The sequence below is a fragment of the Crotalus tigris genome, unplaced genomic scaffold (assembly GCF_016545835.1).
Source record: "Crotalus tigris isolate CLP2741 ecotype Arizona unplaced genomic scaffold, ASM1654583v1 scf7180000017694.5664430, whole genome shotgun sequence".
NCBI lineage: Eukaryota > Metazoa > Chordata > Lepidosauria > Squamata > Viperidae > Crotalus > Crotalus tigris.
Window position 1 is genome coordinate 4938063 of NW_024096572.1, and position 22599 is coordinate 4960661.

The following is a 22599-nucleotide window of genomic DNA, read 5'->3' on the forward strand; positions in this document are numbered from 1 at the left end:
GGTGCGAACCAGCTAAATCTCACCACTGGATAGGTGTGAATGCAAAGAACTTTGTGTTTGTGTTTGTGAGATTCCAGTATTTCTGATCTTTTCTTTGATGGATTTCTTACTTCATATTAACAACATAACTTCTTCACAACACATTTAGATTTGTAGTTAAAGCTAAAGGTTGCATTGAAGAACGGCTGCAGGACTTGGGTTTGGCTAGTCTAAAGAAAAGAAGAAATAGGGGTGACATGATAGTAGTGTTCCAATATCTGAGGGGCTGCCACAAGGCAGAGGGGGTCAGGTTGTTCACCAAAGCACCAGAGGGAAGGACGAGAAACAATGGTTGGAAACTGATCAAAGAGAGAAGCAACTTGGAATTATGGAGAAACTTCCTAACAGTGAGGACAATTAACCAGTGGAACTGCTTGCCTTCAGAAACTGTGGAGGTTTTTAAGAAGAGACTGGACAGTCACTTGTCTGAGATGGTATAGGTCAGGCATGTCAAACTGCCGGCCTCTGGGTCTGATGCATCATAGCCGGCAATGGGGAAAAAGTTGCGATATGTCGCACGACGTCATGTGACATCGTGAGTTTGACATGCCTGGTATAGGTTCTTCTGCTTGAGCAGGGGCCTGAACTAGAAGACCTCCAAGGTCCCTTCCAGCTCTATTCTATTCTATTCTATTCTATTCTATTCTATTCTATTCTATTCTATTCTATTCTATTCTATTCTATTCTATTCTATTCTATTCTATAAATAACTTTTAATAATGTTTCAGGGCAAACTTATTCTATCAGAAGTAAACATCTCTGTCTTCAATAAAGTTGGTCTCTGAATTGCAATCATGCCCCATAAACTTAATTATACATTTTTAATGGTGGTTGGCATGCAAATTTTAAATGTCTCCTTAGCTTCTTTTTAAATTGTGTGTTACATCCTTTGGCAGGGTTCACACAATACAGAAAGCTAAAATAAAATGAACTTAGTTTGTTTGCAATTCCAATGTGTTGAAGGAAACTCAGTTGTTAATACAGTGTATAAATCAGGCCATTGCAATTAGCCAAAATAGGGCTGCAGGGGGTTGCTTCAGATAGATAGAGTTCTAAAATGTGTATACCTAGTTATTTAATTTTGATAACCTGGAATTAAGGTTAGTGTACTGTGAACATGCAGTTTTTGAGTGGAGATTCTTTAATAGGTGTCTTGCAAAACAACAAGGGCGTAATGAGTTTCTGCAGTTTATGTTGCTAAAGAAAAGAATTTATCCACTTTGCAGACAATATTATTAAATACAGCAGATGGGGCTTCTTGCTTTATAAATTTGGTATAGTTTAACAACTACCTTTGTATCTTGCTTAATATATCCAGAATAATCTTGCTTCAAATTAAGCCAGGATGCCAAGCTGGATAGAAGTAATAATTTGATTTGCCATCAAAATTCTTTCTTAATTGAACTTGCAAATTTATTGGAAATATTATATATGAATTTGGTGAATTCACCAGCTTCACAAATTCCAAGATGCGATTCCAGATCAGTAATTTTAGTATGGGTTTGTTTTTATATGTATGTAACTTTGTTCCCCTGTTTATTGTTAAGTTCTACCCATAGCTTTTATTTTTTTACTTGTTAGTTTATACAATTAATTAGAGACAAAATTCAAGATGGGTCCTGGGTCTGAGTTCCCAAACTGAAAATAGCTGAACATGTTTTCTAAAATTAAGTTTGCATAGAAAGCAAAGGTTCATAGGCAAAAAAATATGGCAAATAAGGGACCAGACTACATATACAAAACTGAGCTGTTTGCTCAAAAACACAAAATGCTCATTTTAGCGAAGGCAAGCTGAAGATGTTTAGAAGAACATGACATAGTTGTTTTGTTTTTTAATTGAAAACAAAGAAAAATGAGGGAGATATAGGAGCTCAAGTGAGATTTGTATATGAGCTGCCCAGTGTTATGTTGCATAAGATTGAGGAAGGAAGGAAGGAAGGAAGGAAGGAAGGAAGGAAGGAAGGAAGGAAGGAAGGAAGGAAGGAAGGAAGGAAGGAATCCACAAGCACCAGTTCTACATGGCCCCATGTGGATTGAACACATCTGAACCAATCTCTTTCTGAGATTCTCAGCTTGCTACTCCTAGTTTGCACAACCTGTCCTGCTGGACCCCTGCTTGGAATCCAAAGGTGGGGGAGGAAATGGGGCAATACACCATCTCATACCTGCTGGTTGGTGCTGATGCTTTTGTGTGTGGTCAGTTCTCTGGACAGCTTCTGTCTTAGCACTTATCATTCCTGGAGAGTGTGCTATGAGGTTGGGGCAACTGGCCATCACTGCCTGCCATTATTGACTAACTTGGCCGTAAAGGACACCAGGAGAACTAGCATCAAGGGCAGCTTGTTTCAGATGCAAATTGATAGTCAAGTCACTCATCAGAACAATGCCTTCCCCTGTCCTCCCCTTAATCCTTTTACAATGGGACTAATTGCTAATCAGACTGATTTCACACTGGCTGTTTTCCCTTGACAGTCAGCCACCTTGGAGGAAAGCTCTTGGAGAGAGAGTGGGGGGGGGTGAGGAGGAGGGAAGGCACCAGCAGTCACCCTGGTGCACAGCTCCCCAGCGCCCATTCACACAACAGCCTCCTGCAAGCCTGGAGTGATTACTCCCTTCAGCCTGTGCCTTCCTAGCTGATGGCTGCAAGCCCGGATAACAGATGGCCTTCCTTGGCTTCGGACAGTTTGGGGGAGGGTGGGGTTCTGTCAGAGGCCTTTGCCTGTCTGATGGACCCCGTTTGGAATGGATTCACAATCCAGGATTTCTCTGGCTAATTCCACATCTCTGCTGTGTGGATGCTCATTCAGCAGAGGCTGCATTTTAGCTTCATGCAAGTCTCTCTGTCTGCCTTTTGCGGTGGGATTAAAGAATCTCAACATCTGATGGAGCAGCACATCACTCCTGGCAGTATGGTGGCTGCCCATTCCAGATATGGGGATTCCCTATCTAGGGCTCAACAGTAAATCACTGCACGCACAGCTGAACTCAGCCTCTAGGCTAGGAAGTAGATTACTGTCTCCATCCACAGTCGAGTTAGAAGGAAAGGAAGAAGGCAGCACATGGGCCCGGCTGGTGTGAATGTGCAAATACTGATGCCCACTGTGTTCAAATCTATTGATTTTTCCTCCTGACTTTCCCAGGAATTAACCAATTTTCTTCATGGTTCTTGGTGGCCTTGAAGTGGAGTGATGGTTGAATGTTTACTGAGCGATCAAATCTGGCTGAGAACAACAGCTGGCTCTTTGCTTACTTCTCACACATGGGACATGCTGGCTTGGCAGAGCAGCCCTCTGGAGGCTGATCTGAGTGGTGGCAGCTGTCCTCTCTCCCTCCCTTTGGACTGCTTCCTTCCTGGCAGAGGCTTTGTTTGCCTGCAAGGCAACCTGGCACCTGCCTCTTCTGTGTTCCTATGGCCTGTAGTCATAGGTTTCATCCACCTCTGCTCCCAACTTCTTCTCTGTAAGGACTCTGAGTTATACCTAAGAACGCAGCCAAATGCTATTAAAAAGATGAGCCTGTTTATAAACCTAATGCTGGACGGAGATTGCATTTTTTCCATGACAGCTCTCCTTCAGTTGATAGCAGAAGTTCAGTTTCTCATGAGCTGAGTGTGGTTTCTGACACTTAGTCAAAGGTTGATCAAGGGACAGGATTGGATGCTTATGAGGGCAGATATTCCTTCCTTGAGATTTTCCAGAAATGATGCTACTGTCCCTAGAGAGGGAATCCTACCCATAGAATAGAATAGAATAGAATAGAATAGAATAGAATAGAATAGAATAGAAGCTGGAAGGGACCTTGGAGGTCTTCTAGTCCAGCCCCCCACTTAAGCAGGAGAACCTATACCATCTCAGACAAGTGACTGTCTAGCCTCTTCTTAAAAATCTCCAGTGATGGACCACCCATGATTTCTGGAGGCAAGCTGTTCCACTGGTTGATTGTCCACACTGTCAGGAACTTTCTCCTTAATTCCAGGTTGCTTCTCTCTTTGATCAGTTTCCAACCATTGTATCTTGTTCTGCCCTCTGGTGCTTTGGAGAATAGTTTGACACCCTCTTCTTTGTGGCAGCCCCTCAAATACTAGAATACTGCTATCATGTCACCCCTGTTTCTTTTTTCCTTTAGACTAGCCAAACCCTCGTCCCGCAGCTGTTCTTCGTATGTTTTAGTCTCCAGACCTTTGATCATCTTAGTTGCTCTTCTCTGAATTTTTTCCAAACTCTCAACATCTTTTTTGTGATATGGTGACCAAAATTGGCTGAAACATTGTTGGAGAATTTCAAATTTCTGGAGAAATTTGAACAAATGGTCCATCCATTTTTCCTATCCACAAATTTGGCAGAGAATTCCAAAAGGCAACTGGTGCCCAGATCAATTAAACACATCAGTAACTAGAATCCTGTAAGTTCCCAAAGAGATATTGTAATAAACAAAGATCTACCTCACTCATTCAAAACTACCAATTATGCTCTTTAGAATTAGCTAGCAACATTTCTTATTCTCCTTCAATTCCCCTTTTCCTCCCTAACACCTATTCCAATTCATGGGACCAGGTTAATTAAGGAAATCATGGCTTGGCTGTGTACATATGATATCCCCTGCATCATACCAACTAAAATGATCTCCACTTAAAAACCCTCTTGTCTGAAACATTGGAGATTGTCATGACAGGTATCATGGAACTAAATAAAGGAAATCTGAAGGTATGTTCAGGGAGTTCTTGACTTACAGCCATTTGTTTAGTGACTGTTCAAAGTTACAACGGCACTGAAAGAAGTGACTTATGACACTTTTTCACAGTTACATCCGTTGCAGCATCCCCATGGTCATGTGATCAGAATTCAGATGCATGGCAACTGGCTCGTATTAATGATGGTTGCAGCGACCTTCTGACAAGCAAAGTCAATGGGGAAGCCAGATTCACTTAACAACCATGTTACTAGCTTGTCAAGTGCAGTGATTCACTTAATGACTGTGGCAAGAAAGCTTGTAAAATGGGGCAAAATTTCCTTAACAACTGTCTTGCTTAGCAACATCGAGGGCTACCTGAACAGAACAGGTTGGTGTCTGTCTTATTAACTTGGCTAAACTAGTTTTGCAAACATACAAACTCCATATTCAGAGCTTAGTGTACATAAATAATATAAATATAAACATGCACGTACATACACAGCACATATATATAATTTTAGAGTTTGAATTAATATGATTCCTCTTCTTAAACGGCAGAGTGTATCACTTTGTTTTCCTGAAGCCCGGAAGCTCTTTTGCTTATTCGGCTGAAATTCTTGGGTGTGCACTTCAAAGCTCTACCATGAAGATCCTAGTCCCTGTAGTTTATTTGCACTCTTATATTTTATTTGTATTCTCTGTATTTCATTTGCATTTTGCATTTTATTTGCATCTGGGCCTTCACCAAAGCAACATCCAACCTGATGCACTGAGTGTTGAAACAGTCACTTAGGGCCACCGTGAAGACAAGCTATTCAGTTAGCATTCATACAACTAGTTTTATATATAAAAAATTAAAACCATGGGAATATGCAGTACTATCTTGATTTTGGCATAAAGCTAAGAGGATTTCAATCCTTGGACTCTTCAGTCACATGTTATCTGCATGGATAATAAAATCCCTGTTTCCTCCATACTGGAGCAGTTTTTTAAAAAAAAATGTGTAGTGAAATTTATATATTTCTTTGTTTATTACATTTATTAAACGCCTCATAAAATAAATTCTCGAGGCATTGCACAATTCAATTAAAGGCAATAATAGTACAACAAAAACACAATAGATCAATAAAATTCAGTATAGCGTTAAAAAAAAACCCCAGCATATCGGTATAGCTTGATAAACTACCATCAAGTACTAAAACTGGGTTTTTCCCCCCTTAATCCTTCCAGTGGACTTAAATAATAAATCTTAAATGATTAGAAATGCTTGCTTTAGGATTAAACAGAGAGGGTGCCTGGCCTTTTTTTGCAGCAATATATCCTCTTTTCCAAAATGGGGGCAACAAAAGCCATAAACCTTAGTTAGGGGCGGGGTTGCAAAGAGCGCCTAGTGCATTTTTCTATTGTTATTTTAGTTAGCTGAGCACGGTTATATTTGAGTGTCCCTGTGGAAGAGGATTTCACTTCCAAAGTGTTGTGAAGAAAGTGTAAAAATAAGAATAAGGATTCTATTTTTTAAAAAATAATAGCTGTTCTGAGATGGAGTGGAGTCACCGCCAACACTATCATTCTGCTAAATTGTAGGATAGCCTGCCACTCATTGCGGTAGAGAGCCAGGGACAGAGTCTTGAAGCAAATTGAAGTCCTCAATTTATAACCACAATTGGGACCAGAATTTCTGTTGCTAAGCAAGCTAGTTGTTAAGTGAGTCGCAGCTGATTTTGCAACCATTGGGCCATGGTTGTTAAGTGAATCACAGCAGTCATTAAGCGAATCACATGGTCATTAAGCGAATCTGTTTTCTCCCATTGACTTTGCTTGTTGAAACTCGGTGGGAAAGGTTGCAAATGGTGATCATGTGACCCAGGACATAGTAACTGTCATAAATATATGCTAGTTGCACATGACTGTGGGGATGCTGTGACAGTCATAAGTGTGAGAACTGATTGTAAGTCACTTTTTACAATGTCATTGTAATTTTAAATGGTTACTAAACAAATGGTCGCAAGTCGAGAACTATCTGTATCCTTTCAGCACCATTTTCCAATCTGAAAACCTATGGTGAACTTTAAAATAAAAAATATTCTACGTCATTTCAACTCAAATATATCCTGCAAAAGTACCCAATGAATCTGTCTCCTGATGGGGTTCTCTCAGAAGTAACCTTCTTCTATGGCAGGGGTGGACAACTATGCCAATTTTATGACCTGTGGACTTCAACTCCCAGAATTCCTGAGCCATCATGCCATAGCTGCCCACCCCCACCATGCTGCCTCAGGAATTCTGGGAGTTGACGTCCAGAGGTCATAATGTTGTCATAGTTTCCCACTCCTGCTCTATGGGCTAAGCACTATCAGAGGAAAAAACTTTTAGCAGGACCAAGTAGCCTTGTGCCAGGACAAAAATTCAGCACAGTTTCCAGAACATGAAACATCCTGTCTCACCAAGTTTAAAATCTTAGAGGACTTTCCCCTCCCCTCTGAAGGATTATACGTGATGGAAGGAGATGATTGTTTGTTCCCATGTTTCTCACTGTTAATCACCTGACAGCAGACAACATGGTCTGGGGAATGCTACATGGGTGTGCTTAGCTGGAGAACACCCTTCTCCTTTTCTCCCTTTCTCTGAGTCAGAAGAAGACTCCCCAGCCAAAGCCTCTCATCCAGATTCACAAATAAAAATAATTGTGCTGTGACATTGAGGTGGCAACGTTGCTGTGCTCCCCTGGGTGAGAGCATCTCCATCACTGCCCCTCAGGGCTGGAGTATCTGATCTCTTGATACAGTAGATCCCAAGATGCCAAGAGAAAATTGGCTTCTTCCAGTCCAATTAATTAAACTCAAGGCCTCGTCATTCCCTTCTTTGCTCTCATTTTCCTGGCCCAAACATCGGGGCCTAGGCAGCCCTTCATGGAGGCCCTATGGCCTATTTTGGCTCCTCTTAATTGCCACTCCTGCTCTGTTATCAGTCATGATTTCAGAGCTAGATATCACCATAATTTTATTTTTTGCCTGAATGGAAATGTATAGCTCAGAGTTGAAATGAGGGGTCCTTGGTACTCTTTCAGTTTGGCTGTTTTCTTGCAGAAGTTTCATTATCCTAGGTAAGATAGCAGTGATGATGTTACCTAGTTTGGGTCATGAAATGTCTGCAAGAGAACAACCAAGCTCAGAGAGCACCAAGAACGCCTCAGAAGTGCTGGATTCCCACCACTTAGGCAGTCAGAATCAGAATAGAAGTGGAAGGGACCTTGGAGGTCTTCTAGTCCAGCCCCCTGCTCAAGCAGGAGACCCTATGTCATTTCAGACAAATGGCTATCCAATGTCTTCTTAAAAACCTCAAGTGATGAAGCACCCACAACGTCTGAAGGCAAGCTTGAGTCACTGCATTTATACAACTTGAATATGTTGGTTATTTTTAAATTTGGTTTGCTTTATTATGTCTTAGTGTGTTGTGCATATCCACCCTGTTTATTTAGTTTACATATTAAGGTACTATAAACTGACAGAATAATTAATTCAGTAATCAAGTTAAATTTGTTATATGAACACAGCTGCTGAGTATTTTTTTTTAAAAATATAGTTTTTCAACAAATTAGTTTTTAAAATAGAGAATCTTAAATTGCCTGTTGCATTAAAATATTTTAACTTGACTTGTGAAAGACATTCAAATCAATGTCGGATTCATTGCTTTGTATAGGTAGTCCTTGATTTATGACCACAATTGAGCCCAAAATTTCTGTGGCTAAGTGAGACAGTTGTTAAATGAGTTTTGCTCCATGTTGCTATAATTGTTAAGAGAATCACTGCAGTTGTTACGTTAGTAACACGATTGTTAAGTGAATCTGGTTTCCCCATTGACTTGGCTGGTCAGAAGGCCGCAAAAGGTGACCTCAGGTACAGCAACTATCATAAATATGAGTCAGTTGCCAAGTGTCTCATTGTTGATCCTGTGATCATCAGGATGCCACAATGGTCGTAAGTGTGAAAAATGGTTCTAAGTCACTTTGTTTGGTGCCGTTATAACCAGTGGTGGGGTTCAATATGTGAACAACCGGTTCTCTGTGCGGATGCCACTTCCGGAAGTCCATTCTGGGCCTGGGCAACAAAAAACTAGCTATCGGTTCTGCTGAAATGGTGCGAACTGGCTGAATCCCACCATTGGTTATAACGGTCACTAAACGAACTATTGTAAGTTGAGGACCACCTATAGTCCTTGCAACAGGTGATTGCCTTAACAGTTGCTTGGGTGTTGCTCCATCCTGGCTACTCTTGTTACACATGTCTGAGGAGCTGTGTGGCCAAACCTGAGGGCTCCTGAGTTGTGCAGCCTCAAGCTTGAATGGAATGGCCCAGTTCGTTGCCTCTTCTTCCCGCCCTTCCCTTGGCTCTCTTCAGAGCAGCTGGCGTGTTGTCAGGTTCGACAGAAATATGGAGTCCCCATACAGCTATTCTGTCAACTGCCTGTGATGCACTGTCACCTCCATCATGCTTTTGTGTAGTTCTTGGTGTCTTGCATTTCTTTCTGAAGAGGCCATGGGGGGCCAGCGGGGAGGGGGGTGGGGAATGTCTCTTTGCAAGAAACTGCCTCTGGCAGTTCCCCTCATGCATAAAATAAAGGTACCTCTGTTGCTTTTTCTTCTTCCCATGGAAAAAAAAAGGGAGCCAAACCAACCATTTTCACAATCCAGAATCTTTCATGGAGGTCACCAGAGCCAGTTTTGTAGAGCTGTGGCATTCCTAAATAGGAAATAGCAGCTGTCACTAGGCCTCTGCTTTTTGGCTCAGTCTAGATCTTTGGATGTTTTCTGAAGCTTCTTTTTAATAAGTCTTTAGTTAAAGGTGCAGAAAACGTCAGGTTCTCTGGCTTGCACCCCCTAGAAAAATGTTGTTAAGAAGAGGAGAAAATTGGATTGCAAATACATTAGTGCTATCAAAAATGGGTTCTTTATATATATTTATTAGATTGTAGATGAAAGACTCTGCTCTGCTCTGAAAATGATTTTCTCTCTTCTGGCATCCAGTAGGTTTGAAAGTTGGGATGGTCAAGAGATATCTGCAGGCTCAGAAGCATTGCACTGTTGCAATGCAAGTGCCACCCCTTTTATGTGTGTGATGTCATGACATACATCTCATTGGGGAAAATCTGAATTTGTGCCATGTTCTTAATTAGCTTCCCTTGACTTCCCTTCCCTGATACAGTCCTTTTGACAATGTCAGAACATGTGATTATCTAGAACAGTGTTTTTCAATTTTGGCAGCTTTAAGATGGGTGGATTTCAACTCCCAGAATTCCTTAGCTCAGCGGTTCTCAACCTGTGGGTCGCGACCCCATTTGGGGTCGAACGACCATTTCACGGGGGTTGCCAAACAACGCAGTCCGCCATTTTTTTCCCCTTTTCCTTAGCTGTACTACTCCTTTTTATTCTATTGGCTTTTGAAAGCCAATAGAATAGACTCTCTTGAATAGAGTTTAATTCTATTGGCTTTCAAAAGCCAATAGGAATTGTCCAGGCTGTCTCTGCCCTGCTGAGCCCGCCAAAAGTCCCATTCTGCAAACGGTGCTGCAAGTTGTCTGCAGCGAAGGAGAGCTGTCTGGAAGTTTCCACCCCTCCCTGCTGAGCAACTACTAAAAATGTAAGTAAAAGAGGGCCAGGGGTGGGAGGTGGGAGGCCAGCGGGTGCAGGGAGGGTTGCTGGCACGCGTGGGGCCTGGCAGGTGCCTTACCTCCCTTGGGCTGAGCCAGCTGGTGGCCCAGCCAGTGGTCGGCCTGCGCCGTCTCTGCCACTTGCCAGCTATGCCTCGGCCGGCACAGGGGGCACCACCATGCATTCGTGGCGCTCCCGGGCAGGGAAAGTCCTCGACTTATGACCGGTTGGGTAGTCCTCGACTTATGACCGGTTGGGTAGTCCTCGACTTACGACCGGTTGGGGGTCACGGCATTAAAAAGGTTGAGAACCACTGCCTTAACTGGTTGGGGGAAATCTGGTAGTTAAAGTCTACACATCTTAACATTGCCAAGATTGAGTGACACTGACTAGAATAACCAAGCTGATAGAGGAATAGGAGGCTGTTATAAATCTCAGTTCATTTGTTCCCTGCTGCAGTGTTCCCATTTTTCTTAACAGTATTAGATTTTGGCATAAGCAGTAATCTTGTGCCACAATAAAATGATTCGTTGTGGAATCTGCAAAAGAACAACAAGACATACACCTAATCGACACTTCATCTTCTTCCCTAGAAATTAGTCACTTGTTAAGTTTCCAGGGTTTTCTCTGTGAAAGTATCCCTTAACATCTCTAAAGTGACATTTCAATTTTTGCAGTCTTACTTAAGGCAGCCATGTATAAGCAGGGCCAAAAGCCAGAATCTGGGTTTGCATAAAATCTGCCAAAATAAATTTAAAATTTAGAGAGGTAGGGACAGGGATTTCACTGCTTATGAGTACATTTAGGACCAGAATTTCCATTGCTAAGCAAGATGGTTGTTAAGTGAGACACAGCCATTTCTGCCATGGTTGTTAAGTGAATCATTGCAGTTGTTAAGTTAATTTTGCGGTCATTAAACGAGTCTAGCTTCCCCCTTTGATTCTGCTTGTCACAAGTCAGCTGGGAACAGTGGTGGGATTCATATATGTGAACCACCGGTTCTCTGTGTGGATGCAGCTTCCGGAAGTCCATTCTGGGCCTGGGCAACAAAAAATTAGCTACCGGTTCTGTCAAAGTGGTATGAACTGGCTGAATCCCATCACTGGCTGGGAAGGTCACAAGTAACAATCAGGGACAGTGCAACCTTCATAAATGAAGGCTGGTTGTCAAGTGTCTGAATTGTACTCATGTGTTGGTGGGGAAGCTACGACAATCATAAATGCAAAGAGAGGTTGTAAGCAACTTTTTTTCAGTGCCTTTGTCACTTTGAATGGTTGCTAAACAGATGATTGTAAGATGAGGACTGCCTGCAGAGTTTTGCCACCACTACTGCTGTTGAAATAGAATAAGAAATACAATAAAGCTCAAGGGAAAGAATGGGAGAAGGTGATCTGTGCAGGTTTATGACTGAGACAGGCTCAATTCTCACATGAATGAATGTTGACCCTTTGATAATAGCTCATTGTTTTTTCAAGGACGGCTTGTAATTTCTTTGATCCACCCTCTCCATCTTACATGTTGTCTTACCATTCTTCTACTTCCCTCAACCATGTCCCTCCTAGTCTTTTTCAAAGGCAACAAGTTCAAAACAAGGACACTCTTATTTTTAAAGACAGGCAATTAACCTTGATCTGGTTCACACTCTGGTTGGGTTTAAAACTGCTTTGCTCCTCTGGATCATGTTGGGGAAAGGCCTTTTGCAACCCGGTGCCCTTCAGTTGCAGCGGTACTGCAGAATTCACCAGAATTCCCAGATGCCCTGGGAGAAGCAGGGCTTAATTGCAGCTAGACTTTCAAGGCACGCATGGCATTGGAGCCAGGAAGAGAACTTCAAACAGGAGAATTTAGCTACTGTTTAAAATGGAGAGGTTTGAAGCATGCATCAGGCTGGTGAATTTATTAGGCAGGTATCTGAGCTTAGTGCCTGAGTTCAGAGCCCAGCTCATGAGAGAGAGAGGGGGGGAGTGAGTGAGTGAGTGAGTGAGTGAGTGAGTGAGTGGGAGAGGGGGAGGGAGAGAGAGAGCACTCCATATGTCTGTGGGATGGATGGGGGAGCAGAACATCAAAAGGTCTCTGCCTAAAACCCTGGAACCCTGCCTCCAGTAATTTATTTATTTGTAAAATTTATTAGCTGTCCATCTTACCACACAGTAACTCTGAGCGGCTTACAATATTAAAAGATAAAACTATATAAAACCTAATGATATAATTGCAATACTATTAAAAAAAATTAACCTAGCCAAAAAAGATGGGGAGGGAGTATGATGAGAAGGGGAGAGGGTGGGATCTGTTGCTAGTCTATCAATCACCCCCCAATGTGAACCCCTCTGTTGGAGCCCCCAAGTTAACTGGCAGAGCCAGGTCTTTAAGCTCTTATGGAAGGTCAGGAGGGTTGGAGTCAACATTGGTGGGGGGGAGGAGATGTTGCAAAGGGCAGGCGCAAAGCCAGAAAAGGCTCTTCTCCTGAATCCTGCCAGCTGGAATATTGTGGCTGATGAGGCCCCGCAGCAACATCACTGGGGGAAGTGATTCATTAATCTTCCTTGTTACCTGCCATACATTTTTGAGATACCCAGAAGAGCTGCTCTTCCTGGGGAGAATAGTAAAGCCAGCTAGCATTTGTACAAGGGACAGGCGCACTTTCTGAGTGCCCCCAAAAGCATATCTCTCTTGTCCCCTGCTGCAGCTGAAGGGATGAAAAGTGAAGGCATTCACATGAGATGATGCTCTCTGATCTCCCGAGTGCTTTCCCTTCTTCTTCTTCTTCTTCTTCTTCTTCTTCTTCTTCTTCTTCTTCTTCTTCTTCTTCTTCTTCTTCTTCTTCTTCTTCTTCTTCTTCTTCTTCTTCTTCTTCTTCCTTCTTCTTCTTCTTCTTCTTCTTCTTCTTCTTCTTCTTCTTCTTCTTCTTCTTCTTCTTCTTCTTCTTCTTCTTCTTCTTCTTCTTCTTCTTCGTCAAGGGTTTCCAAGTTGGCAAGCCTCGTCTCCCACACTGTGGGATGGAAAGAGTTAACAGCGAGGTCCTACCTGCTATTGCATTTTAAAGATGCCAAGATGAAAGCCCATAATTTATTCTCCCCACACACGAAGGAGCAATTAGTTCTAAACACGGCTTAATCAGTCAGCGAGAGATTGATTTCTGTAGACTTGGATTTGGTGGCTGCTGGCAAAGTGCCAGCCTGCAAGCAGTCTCCAAATAAATGAAGTGCAGGGAAGCAAGCCATTCCATAATATGATCTATGGGCCTCTATAACTTTGTTGCCTGCTCATTAGTATGCCTCTGGACAAAGGCATGAATCCAAACTCTGCAGATGCCCTGCCAGCCTCTCACCGGGTGGTTTTCGACCCCCGTGCCTCCTTCCAGCCCATGCCACTGTCTGTATGTGCATTTCCTTGCTTAGTACATTCAGCCTGACAGCCGGCTTTGCCCAGTTCCAGACAACTGTGTGCAGAATGTTGAGTGTTCCAGAACAAAAGGAACACTCAACATTCTGCACACAAAGAATGGATGATAGGTGTCAGCTTTGGGGTTCCACAAAGCTCTGCATCAAGCTCAGTGGAGAGAGAGAGAGAAAGAGAGAGGGAGGGGTTGGGAAAGAAAAAAAGCATCAAAATATTTGCAAAAACCTTGACTTCTATGTACCCGTGGTCCTCAACTTACGACCACAATTGAGCCCAAAATTTCTGTTGCTAAGTGAGACATTTGTTAAGTGAGTTTTGCCCCAGCTTTCTTGCCACAATTGTTAAGTGAATCATTGCAGTGGTTAAATTAGTAACAAAGTTGTTAAGTGAATCTTGCTTTTGCTGGTCAGAAGATTACAAAAAGTGATCACATGATCTGGGGACACTGCAACCGTCATAAATATGAATCTCTTGCCAAGTATCTGAGTTTTGATCACATGACTATGGGGACGCTGCAGTGTGAAAAATGGTCATAAGTCACTTTTTTCAGTGCCATTGTTACTTTGAATGAACTGTTATAAGTCAAGGACTACTTGTATAGCCCATATGCTCAGTTTACCATGTTACATCAGTACTTCTCTACCTTAGCCACTTTAAGAGGTGTGGACTTCAACAAGGCTGGCTGGAGAATTCTGAGTGTTGTGCTAGACAATCTAACTTTTCACCTTTTAAAAGCATTGAAGTCCAGAAGGATATGAAAGTGGAAAGAGGGATACTTGCTTTAATCTCAGAAGGCAGGGCATGACTGATCAGGATTTGGGGCCACAAGAGTTTGCTGCAAAATGGTAGCAGATAGATCTTTGTGGAAGTCCAGAATTTTGTAACTCGGATTTGATAGTCCCTTAGCACTTAATGACTGCACTAGTTTGATCCCCTTATTTCTCACTAAATATTCCCCTAACGAGATGGAAAAAACTGTGGGATGAAGTGAAGTGAAGGATTCATCATAAAGACTCTTGAGAAATTTATATTCAATTTTCTTTTCTTTTTTATAATTCATGTTGCTAGACCAACTCTCTCCCTCAAGGAGAGGCTTGGGTCAGTGACTTTATTTATATTCTGCCCTTTCTAAAAAAAAGCTCAGCATGCCAAATTCATGGCTATTTTATTTTATTTTATTCTATACACCAAACAATCTTAGCATGGCAACTTAGGTTGAGAAACAGAGCTGGCTCTCTCCATATTTTTAACCCTGGGGAAAGATCTGAAAACAGTTATCCTTCCATAGCCAGCTTATTAACTTCCCAAATGCTCAGAATCATCTGACATTGAATCTTCTCTTTTCAAGCAAGTAGAGTTGCATAAAGAAGGTTGGTACATGTCTGGCGTAGCCAATGTTTCTAGACACTTGTTGTTTGTCTTCCTTGCTAACTGATGTTTGTTTTATTTATTTACTTCTGTCTTGCCTTTATTATTTTTATAAATAACTCAAGGGGGCAAACATACGTAATACTCCTTCTTCTTACTTTTCCCACAATAGCAACCCTGGGAGTGAGTTGGGGTGAAAAAAGAATGATTGACTTAAACTCACCCAGTTGGCTTTCATGCCTAAGGTGGGACTAGAACTCACAGTCTCCTGGTGATTGGCACAAAGTCACCCAGCTGACTTTCATGCCTAGGATGGGACCAGAACTAGTGATGGGATTCAAATATGTGAACAATCATTTCTCTGTGTGGATGCCACTTCTGGGCCCAGGTAACAAAAAATTAGCTACAGGTTCTGCCAAAGTGGTGCGAACTGGCTGAATTCTACCACTGACTAGAACTTATAGTCATCTGATGACTGGCCCAAAGTCACTCAGCCAACTCTTATGTCTAAGGCAGGACTAGAACTCACAGTCTCCTGGCGATTGGCCCAAAATCTTCCAGCCACCTTTCATGCCTAAGATAGGACTACAGCTTGCAGTCTCTTGGTTTCTAGCCTGTGTCTTAAGCACTGTACTAAAAAGGTTCTCTCATATGTATTGCATCTTCATTTCAATTGGCTAAGGACCAGAATTTCATGTGCCTCCCAAGAACCTTGGGCAAGATTCATGGAGACCTTCCAAAGGTTATCACTCAGCTCTACTTTTCGATGCAACAAAAATGAAAAATGTAACAATGTTGCAGGAAAAGATCATGTTCACAATCATATTGACTGTTTCCAAGAACATGACAGGGATATCTCCATGAAGTCCTCAGGAGTTGAGCTTGACTTCAAGGAGACTTCAGGATAATCATGTTAACTGAATATTTAATTTAGTTAATTAGATGCTAATTAAGTTTATATCTGATTTATTTATTTTTTATCCTGACCCTTCTTTGTCTTGGCACTCCCCATTTTGAGGAGTGTGCTGTTTAAATCCCAAATGTGTCTCTTGATCTGAGAAAAGTGGGGCATTCTGTTAACCCCAAGCAGAGCTGAAAAAGCTTGGTGAATGTCAGCGGTAAAGCCAGGTGATGGGTGGCTTTGGGGGATGGTAGAAAGCAGAAAGAATGCCAAGTGAGAGACGTGATGGCTGATACAATTTTTTCTTCTTTTGGTCTTGTTTTGCTTGCAGAATTCAATCCGGCACAACCTGTCCCTGCACACCCGCTTCATCCGTGTGCAAAATGAAGGCACTGGCAAAAGCTCTTGGTGGATGCTGAACCCCGAAGGTGGCAAAACTGGGAAGACGCCCCGCCGACGAGCCGTCTCCATGGACAACAACAGCAAGTTCCTGCGGATCAAGGGCAAAGCCAGTCGGAAAAAGCAGATCCAGACTGCTCAGGAACGAGGAGAAGAAAGCCCAGCTAGCCAGCAGGCCAAATGGTCAGAGAGTCCCACATCCCATGCCAGTGAGGAATACGATGCTTGGGCTGACTTCCGGACACGGGCCAACTCCTCGGCCAGCACACTGAGTAGCCGCCTCTCGCCCATCATGGCCAACCATGAGCCAGATGACCTGGAGGAGGATGATGGGACCCCATCCTCCCCACTGATGTACCCCAGCCCTTCTAGCACCTTGTCCCCCTCCCTGAATGCCCGCTGTTCAGTGGAGATGCCCAGGCTGACTGATCTCACCGGCACCATCAACCTGAATGAGAGCCTGGGAGAGAGTCTTCTAGATGACCTGCAGGACAACTACAGCATGAGCCCAGCCCAGCCGCTTTCTGCTGGAGGACTCCGACCCAGGACCTCCAACTTTGGCTTCAGCTCCAAGTGCTCCTCAGTGGGTACAGGAGGTGGGGGAGGGGGAGGAGGCGGTAATACCTACTCTGGGACTATTTATAGCCAACCCGCCATGAGCATCATGCGCCGTTTGCCCATGCAGACCATCCAAGAGAACAAGCAGGCCACTTTTGTTCCCATGAATGCTTACCGCAATGCCTCATTGCAGGACCTGCTCTCCTCCATTTCCTACGCGCACAAGGAGGGCGAGCCACACCTGCCAGCAGCCAACAGCATGGGCCTGCCTCGTGGCCACAGACAAAATGCCCTAGTATGTAGTGGTGGGGGTGGAGGCGGAGAGATAGGCTTGATTCCCTACCCTCCCCACTCGTCTTCTCTCATGAAGAGCAACACGTTATACCACCCATCACCAGCTGGCCACCACCCTCCTCTTAACAACAGTGCCTTACCCTCTCCGATCAGCCTTATGAGCCTGCCCAGTGACACTTGCAGCATGGTGAACATGTCTCACCACGGGCATCTTCATTCCTACGTCAACAACCAGGGGGCGCACATGAGCTTGCTAGATTCCTTGCAGGGACCTTACCCAGAAGCCATGCACACCCCTGTGTTGAGTCAGGACAGATTCCCAGCAGATCTAGACTTGGACATGTTCAATGGGAGCTTGGAATGTGATGTGGAGTCCATCATTCTCAATGACTTCATGGACAGTGATGAGATGGACTTCAACTTTGACTCGGCTCTTCCGCCACAAAACGGTCTCAATATGGCCCCTTTGCCCAGTGCCCCACAGCCCAACAATCAAAGCTGGGTACCTGGATGAGGCCCGTCCAGGTTGCTCAGGCCCAACAGTGAGTGGGGCAAAGAAGATCTTGGGGAAACAGAACTCTTTCCTCCTCCACCCATTCAGCCCCGCTCTTCTTCTTTTTCTTTGCCTTCATTTCTTCAGCCAGGCTAGAGCCATCTGTTTAAACTTGACAATGACATGACACTACACTACACATGCACGCACGCATACACACACACATACACACACAATGTAGGGTAAAAATGTTTTGACAGGTACCGGCGGCTTCCCGCCTTGTGCCAGGTGTATTGTGCAGTAAGTCGGATCTGTCTTTGATGTGTGCAATAGGCACAACTTAGCCATGGCATTGCAAAGTCACTCCCCTCCCCCCCCATCCTCCCTCTCTCCCTCACTGGGCATTTGCACTATTGCACAGAAAGAGGGAACAGATGATCTATGATCTGAAGGACAGTCTGGAGCTATTGCCAAGCATCCAATAACTAACTTAGATGGCTTCCATGAAAAGGCTTTAGAGCAAGTTTTCCACTGGCTTTCCACTGTCCTAACTATCTAAACTCTAATTTGATTTCTTCTCCTCGCTCATTCTTTGTCCGTATATAGCCCCTGTTTTATGCAGCTGTCAACAGCAACAGGGAAGAACCTTTCATGCGAAACCTACGCTTATCATGCGATAGCTCCATTATATCTCCATCCTTTTAGCCGAGTCGCTGAGGATTTGCTCACCAGGTAGGAAAAATAGATCTGAGATATTTGTGGCCTGACTGGTGCAGAAAGGAAAAAAAAAATATATTTGATTGCTATAAATCTACCCACTGACTCTGTGAACTCTGCATTGCCCAGTAGACATGGGGTGTAATAGGAACTGAACTCATCAACGTTGCTCATTTTCATGTTCATTTTCATGCCATCTGGGTTTGCAACAAAAACAGTTCACAGGATGAAACGTGCATGCACATAGCTGTGCAGCAGAATGGGCCCTGATGCCATTTGCTCCAGCATATAAATATGTGCAGTTGGCACTTACAAATGGCATTTGGCATTATGGCAGAGATGGCTGCTGCTGGGATGGGCAGGTTAAGTAGAAAGGTGGAATGGGAAGGACTGGTGGAAACTTATTTTCGGTGCTTGAAACCCATAAGGCTGAACCTAACAGGGAGCTAGTATAATACCCCCAAATAATTAATTTTGGTTTTAGAAATGGATTATTCCTGGCAATCTGGAACAAGGGGGAAATGGGTAATCCCTTTTCTTCCATGCAAAGAAAACTGAAGGTCCAGAGTTGATTGGGCTGAAAGAAAGAAAAATACCTGAAAAAGGATTGGCTTTATTAGAAGCACAAGGTGATGAGAGAAAGCTAGAGTTCTATCCAAACATGGCATGACCGATTATGGATAGATGCTAGGGTCAATGTGAGAAAAGGCTAAATATCTGGGACCTGTCTAAGATCTCATTGCTATTAGCCTTCTCTCGGCTTCTCTCTGTCTCATTCATGGGTGTTCTTTGCTACCCTGAGACCAAATGTGGATATTTGGTTTTTTGAAATGCTCATCTTACAGTAATAAGTAAAAGCTTTGTAATTTGAAGTCTATAAAGGAAGAGTAACAAGCTCCACAGAGTCTTTCACCAGTCTTTGTGTCCCTTTCTCATGTAGATTCATGCTCTCAAGTCCACATATATCTGAAAGGAGAACATGGTTACAGTTATAATTACTGCAGGCTGCCTAACCCATTTTAAGCCCCAGATCCAGGCAAAAAACAAAAAAAAAAACCCACACCCCAATATACAGGTTTATTCTTAACAGTTTAGCACTTTAGTGCAAGCTGGAAGCATTCAAAACAATTGCTGGAAATGTTTCTAACTAGAACAGGGGTCTTCAAACTTGGCAACTTTAAGACTTGTGGACTTCAACTCCCAGAATTCTGGGAGTTGAAGTCCACAAGTCTTAAAGTTGCCAAGTTTGAAGACCCCTGAACTAAAAAGATGGGCTGCCCCTGTTTTCATGGAGAAAAACCCATGCAAAATCAGTAGAGCCCCTCCAAGGCTAATTCTTGCCCATCCCCAGTCGGGCTATTCTTAGGATCTGACCACTCCACCATTGAAACAAATGATCTGCCTTGATTATCTGCTCATGCAAACTAGCATGATACCTACAATAGCATGATGTGATATATTTGTGGATTTTTTTTAAAAAAAAAAGGCCGATTCTTTGTGTCTTTGATTCAAAGACATCCATGGGAAATCTTTTTTTTTTTTTTTTAATTCAACACTACACTTTCACCAACCTGAAATGGAAGAGCTTCATCATGAGCTTCAGGAAAAGGAGAACTCTTTCCTCTCTCCCATTTTCCCATCTGCTCCCTGAGCTTTTAGTTCCATAAGGCAAATTCTTCCTATCAGATGCCACCAAGGTCTAGATATGCCTAGCCAGCATGGCTGTTGGTTAGAATTCTGAGAATTGATAGCTTTTATGTCCATTCAGAATGGAACAGGATGGTATTCAGGGCAAAATCAAGATGATAGCTATGTAAGATATTCTCAGCACATAGAAAGAGTGGTTGGAAAGACTCCAGTTTCCAGTGTTATGTATAAGACATAGTCACCATTTATGAGCAATGAAAGCAAAAGACTGTGGGATAATCTCCTGACTTCCCTCCTTCATTTTTGCACTGCTCTTTCAGGTGTTTCTACCAGCCACACTGTGATTCTTACCTGAGCCTGGTGTCCATAGGCCATCTGCAGTAGGGAGGCATAGATTGCTCGTAATCAGCTGAGTTTATCATGGGTAGAGTTCACACAACACGCTAAGGCAAAATATGATTTACTTGCTTGTGATTTAGTGTGTTGTATGAATTGAGCCAGTGTGATTTGTAAACCAGGATTTATGATCTAGTATGTTCTATGAAATCAGTCAATTGTAGTCTATTCAATAAACCATATTAAGCAAATATTGGATATTACATATTGGATAACTCACATTTGCCCAGGAAATTTGCAGGCTAAGATTCTAAACGGCCCATATTACTCTTTGCTCTGGGTGTCAGAATCCAATTATATTTCATCTTTAAATTATCAAATATAGAAACTCCCAATTCTGCCTTCTCTGGATTCTGCCATAAGAGGGAGAGAAGGGGGAGAACAAAGGGGCTTTATGGCCCTCACTTCCTTCTTTACACTTCAAAGAGCTGAATGCTGAATGTGTGTTTATTGTAACCTCGAAGCGTTAACATACCAAAGGAGGGAAATTGCCTTTCATGTAGTTATCTGAAGTCTCCATCCAGACGGAAGAAAGAAGAAAGGGAGTGGAATCGTGATACTTGAAACTATCACTGGAAGGGGGGTTGATTGGGTGGGACTACTGGGGAACCCCTTAAAACCTTGAATGGGAGAGCTTGGACCCCAAGTCCTGTCTAGCATGCCTGCAACCATTTTCTCTTAATAAAGGATTCCTGTTGGAAGAATTATTCCAAGAGTTCTGTCTTCTTAAGATGCAAAGTGGGGTGGGTCCTTACATTAGACAGGACTTGCAAAATTAATCCACCTGGAAGGGAGACCCTTGCCGGGGGATTTTGCAAAAATTTACCATGTCAGACAATGGAGCAAGAGAGGGGGAAAACTCCCTGGAAAGAGAGCCGCTGACCCAGCTGGAACCTTGCCATATGTTGGGATCCGAGAGGCCAGATTCCTCAGGAGAAGAAGTGGTGGAGACACAGGACCACAAGCCTCGCTGGTCGATGGGCGTTGGAAAGAAAAGTGAGTGGGGAAAGGAATCAAGAAAGGTGACCCTGAGACGGGGGACCAAGCAACCAGAATGGAAGCAGGAGATGGAGAAATCCCTGCACGCAAGTGAAGAGGGAGGAAGCTGGGCACCGTACTCAGACTGGATCCTAGAGAAAGCTATTGACCTGATGAAGAGAACTCTCAGCTCCCTAGGAGAGGAGAATCCTGAGCCCTACGGCCGCCCCACCTCCTTGAGCCGCAAAGGAAGAAACACCGAGGGGGACGTGGAACCTGCAACCCTGGGGACAGCTACTGATCCAGTAGCCCCCACCCCCTACTGGACCACAGATGGCAATCTGGACGGAAGACACTACCACCCACAACAGAGACACTGATCCATTCCAAGACGTCCACCGTTGGAAGTGAAATTCAAAGGGGAGCCAACACGCTTGGGGTTTTTCCTAACCCAAGTCCTCAGCTACATGGAGGAATATGGGCAGGATATTCCCAGCGACAAAGCCCGCATCCGGATCGTGCAATCTGCCCTGGATGGACCAGCTGCGGATTGGGTAGTGAACTTGCATGACTCCAATGCCCCAGAACTCAGTAACTTCAACCGTTTCATGTCCTCTTTGAGAAGACGATTTGAAGACCCCCTGGCTGATCGCAAAGCCCGTGAAAGAATAACAACGATGAGGCAGGCAAACGCCCAGTGGCTGAGTATACACAAGAATTCCGGGCCATTGCCAGCAAACTGAATTGGCCAGAAGACATCCTCCTTGCCATTTCAAAGACGGACTAAACTATGATCTATATGATGCTTGCCTGCCCCGAGGGGACCCACATCGACTTGAGGAATGGTACGTCTTGGCAGAGGAAGCAGAGATCGACATATTGAAGAGGCACCGCCGAGGAAAACAATGGAGCCGCCCCCCGCCTGAGCTGACACACCAACCGGTGAAATCATCGGATACAGCCAAGAAGCAAATGGGGTGTTTCAAGTGCGGAAGAGAAGGGCATCGAGCTGTAGAATGCCGCTCAAAGGCCCCCCAGCACAACCCAGACAGATCCCCAATCAACAAAACCGGAAAGTATTCAGCTAAGCCA

The 22599-nt window shown here is 43.7% G+C and overlaps 1 protein-coding gene across 1 annotated transcript in view; it reads left to right on the forward strand.

The window, feature by feature from the left end:
• FOXO6 (forkhead box O6) overlaps positions 1 to 20912 on the forward strand; it is a 172612-nt gene extending 151700 nt beyond the window's left edge. The window contains exon 2 of the mRNA XM_039338253.1: positions 16357 to 20912. Within this exon, the coding sequence (XP_039194187.1) occupies positions 16357 to 17790 (1434 nt within the window). The 3' untranslated portion in view covers positions 17791 to 20912. The remainder of the gene's footprint in view (positions 1 to 16356) is intronic.
• The last annotated feature ends 1687 nt before the right edge of the window (positions 20913 to 22599 follow it).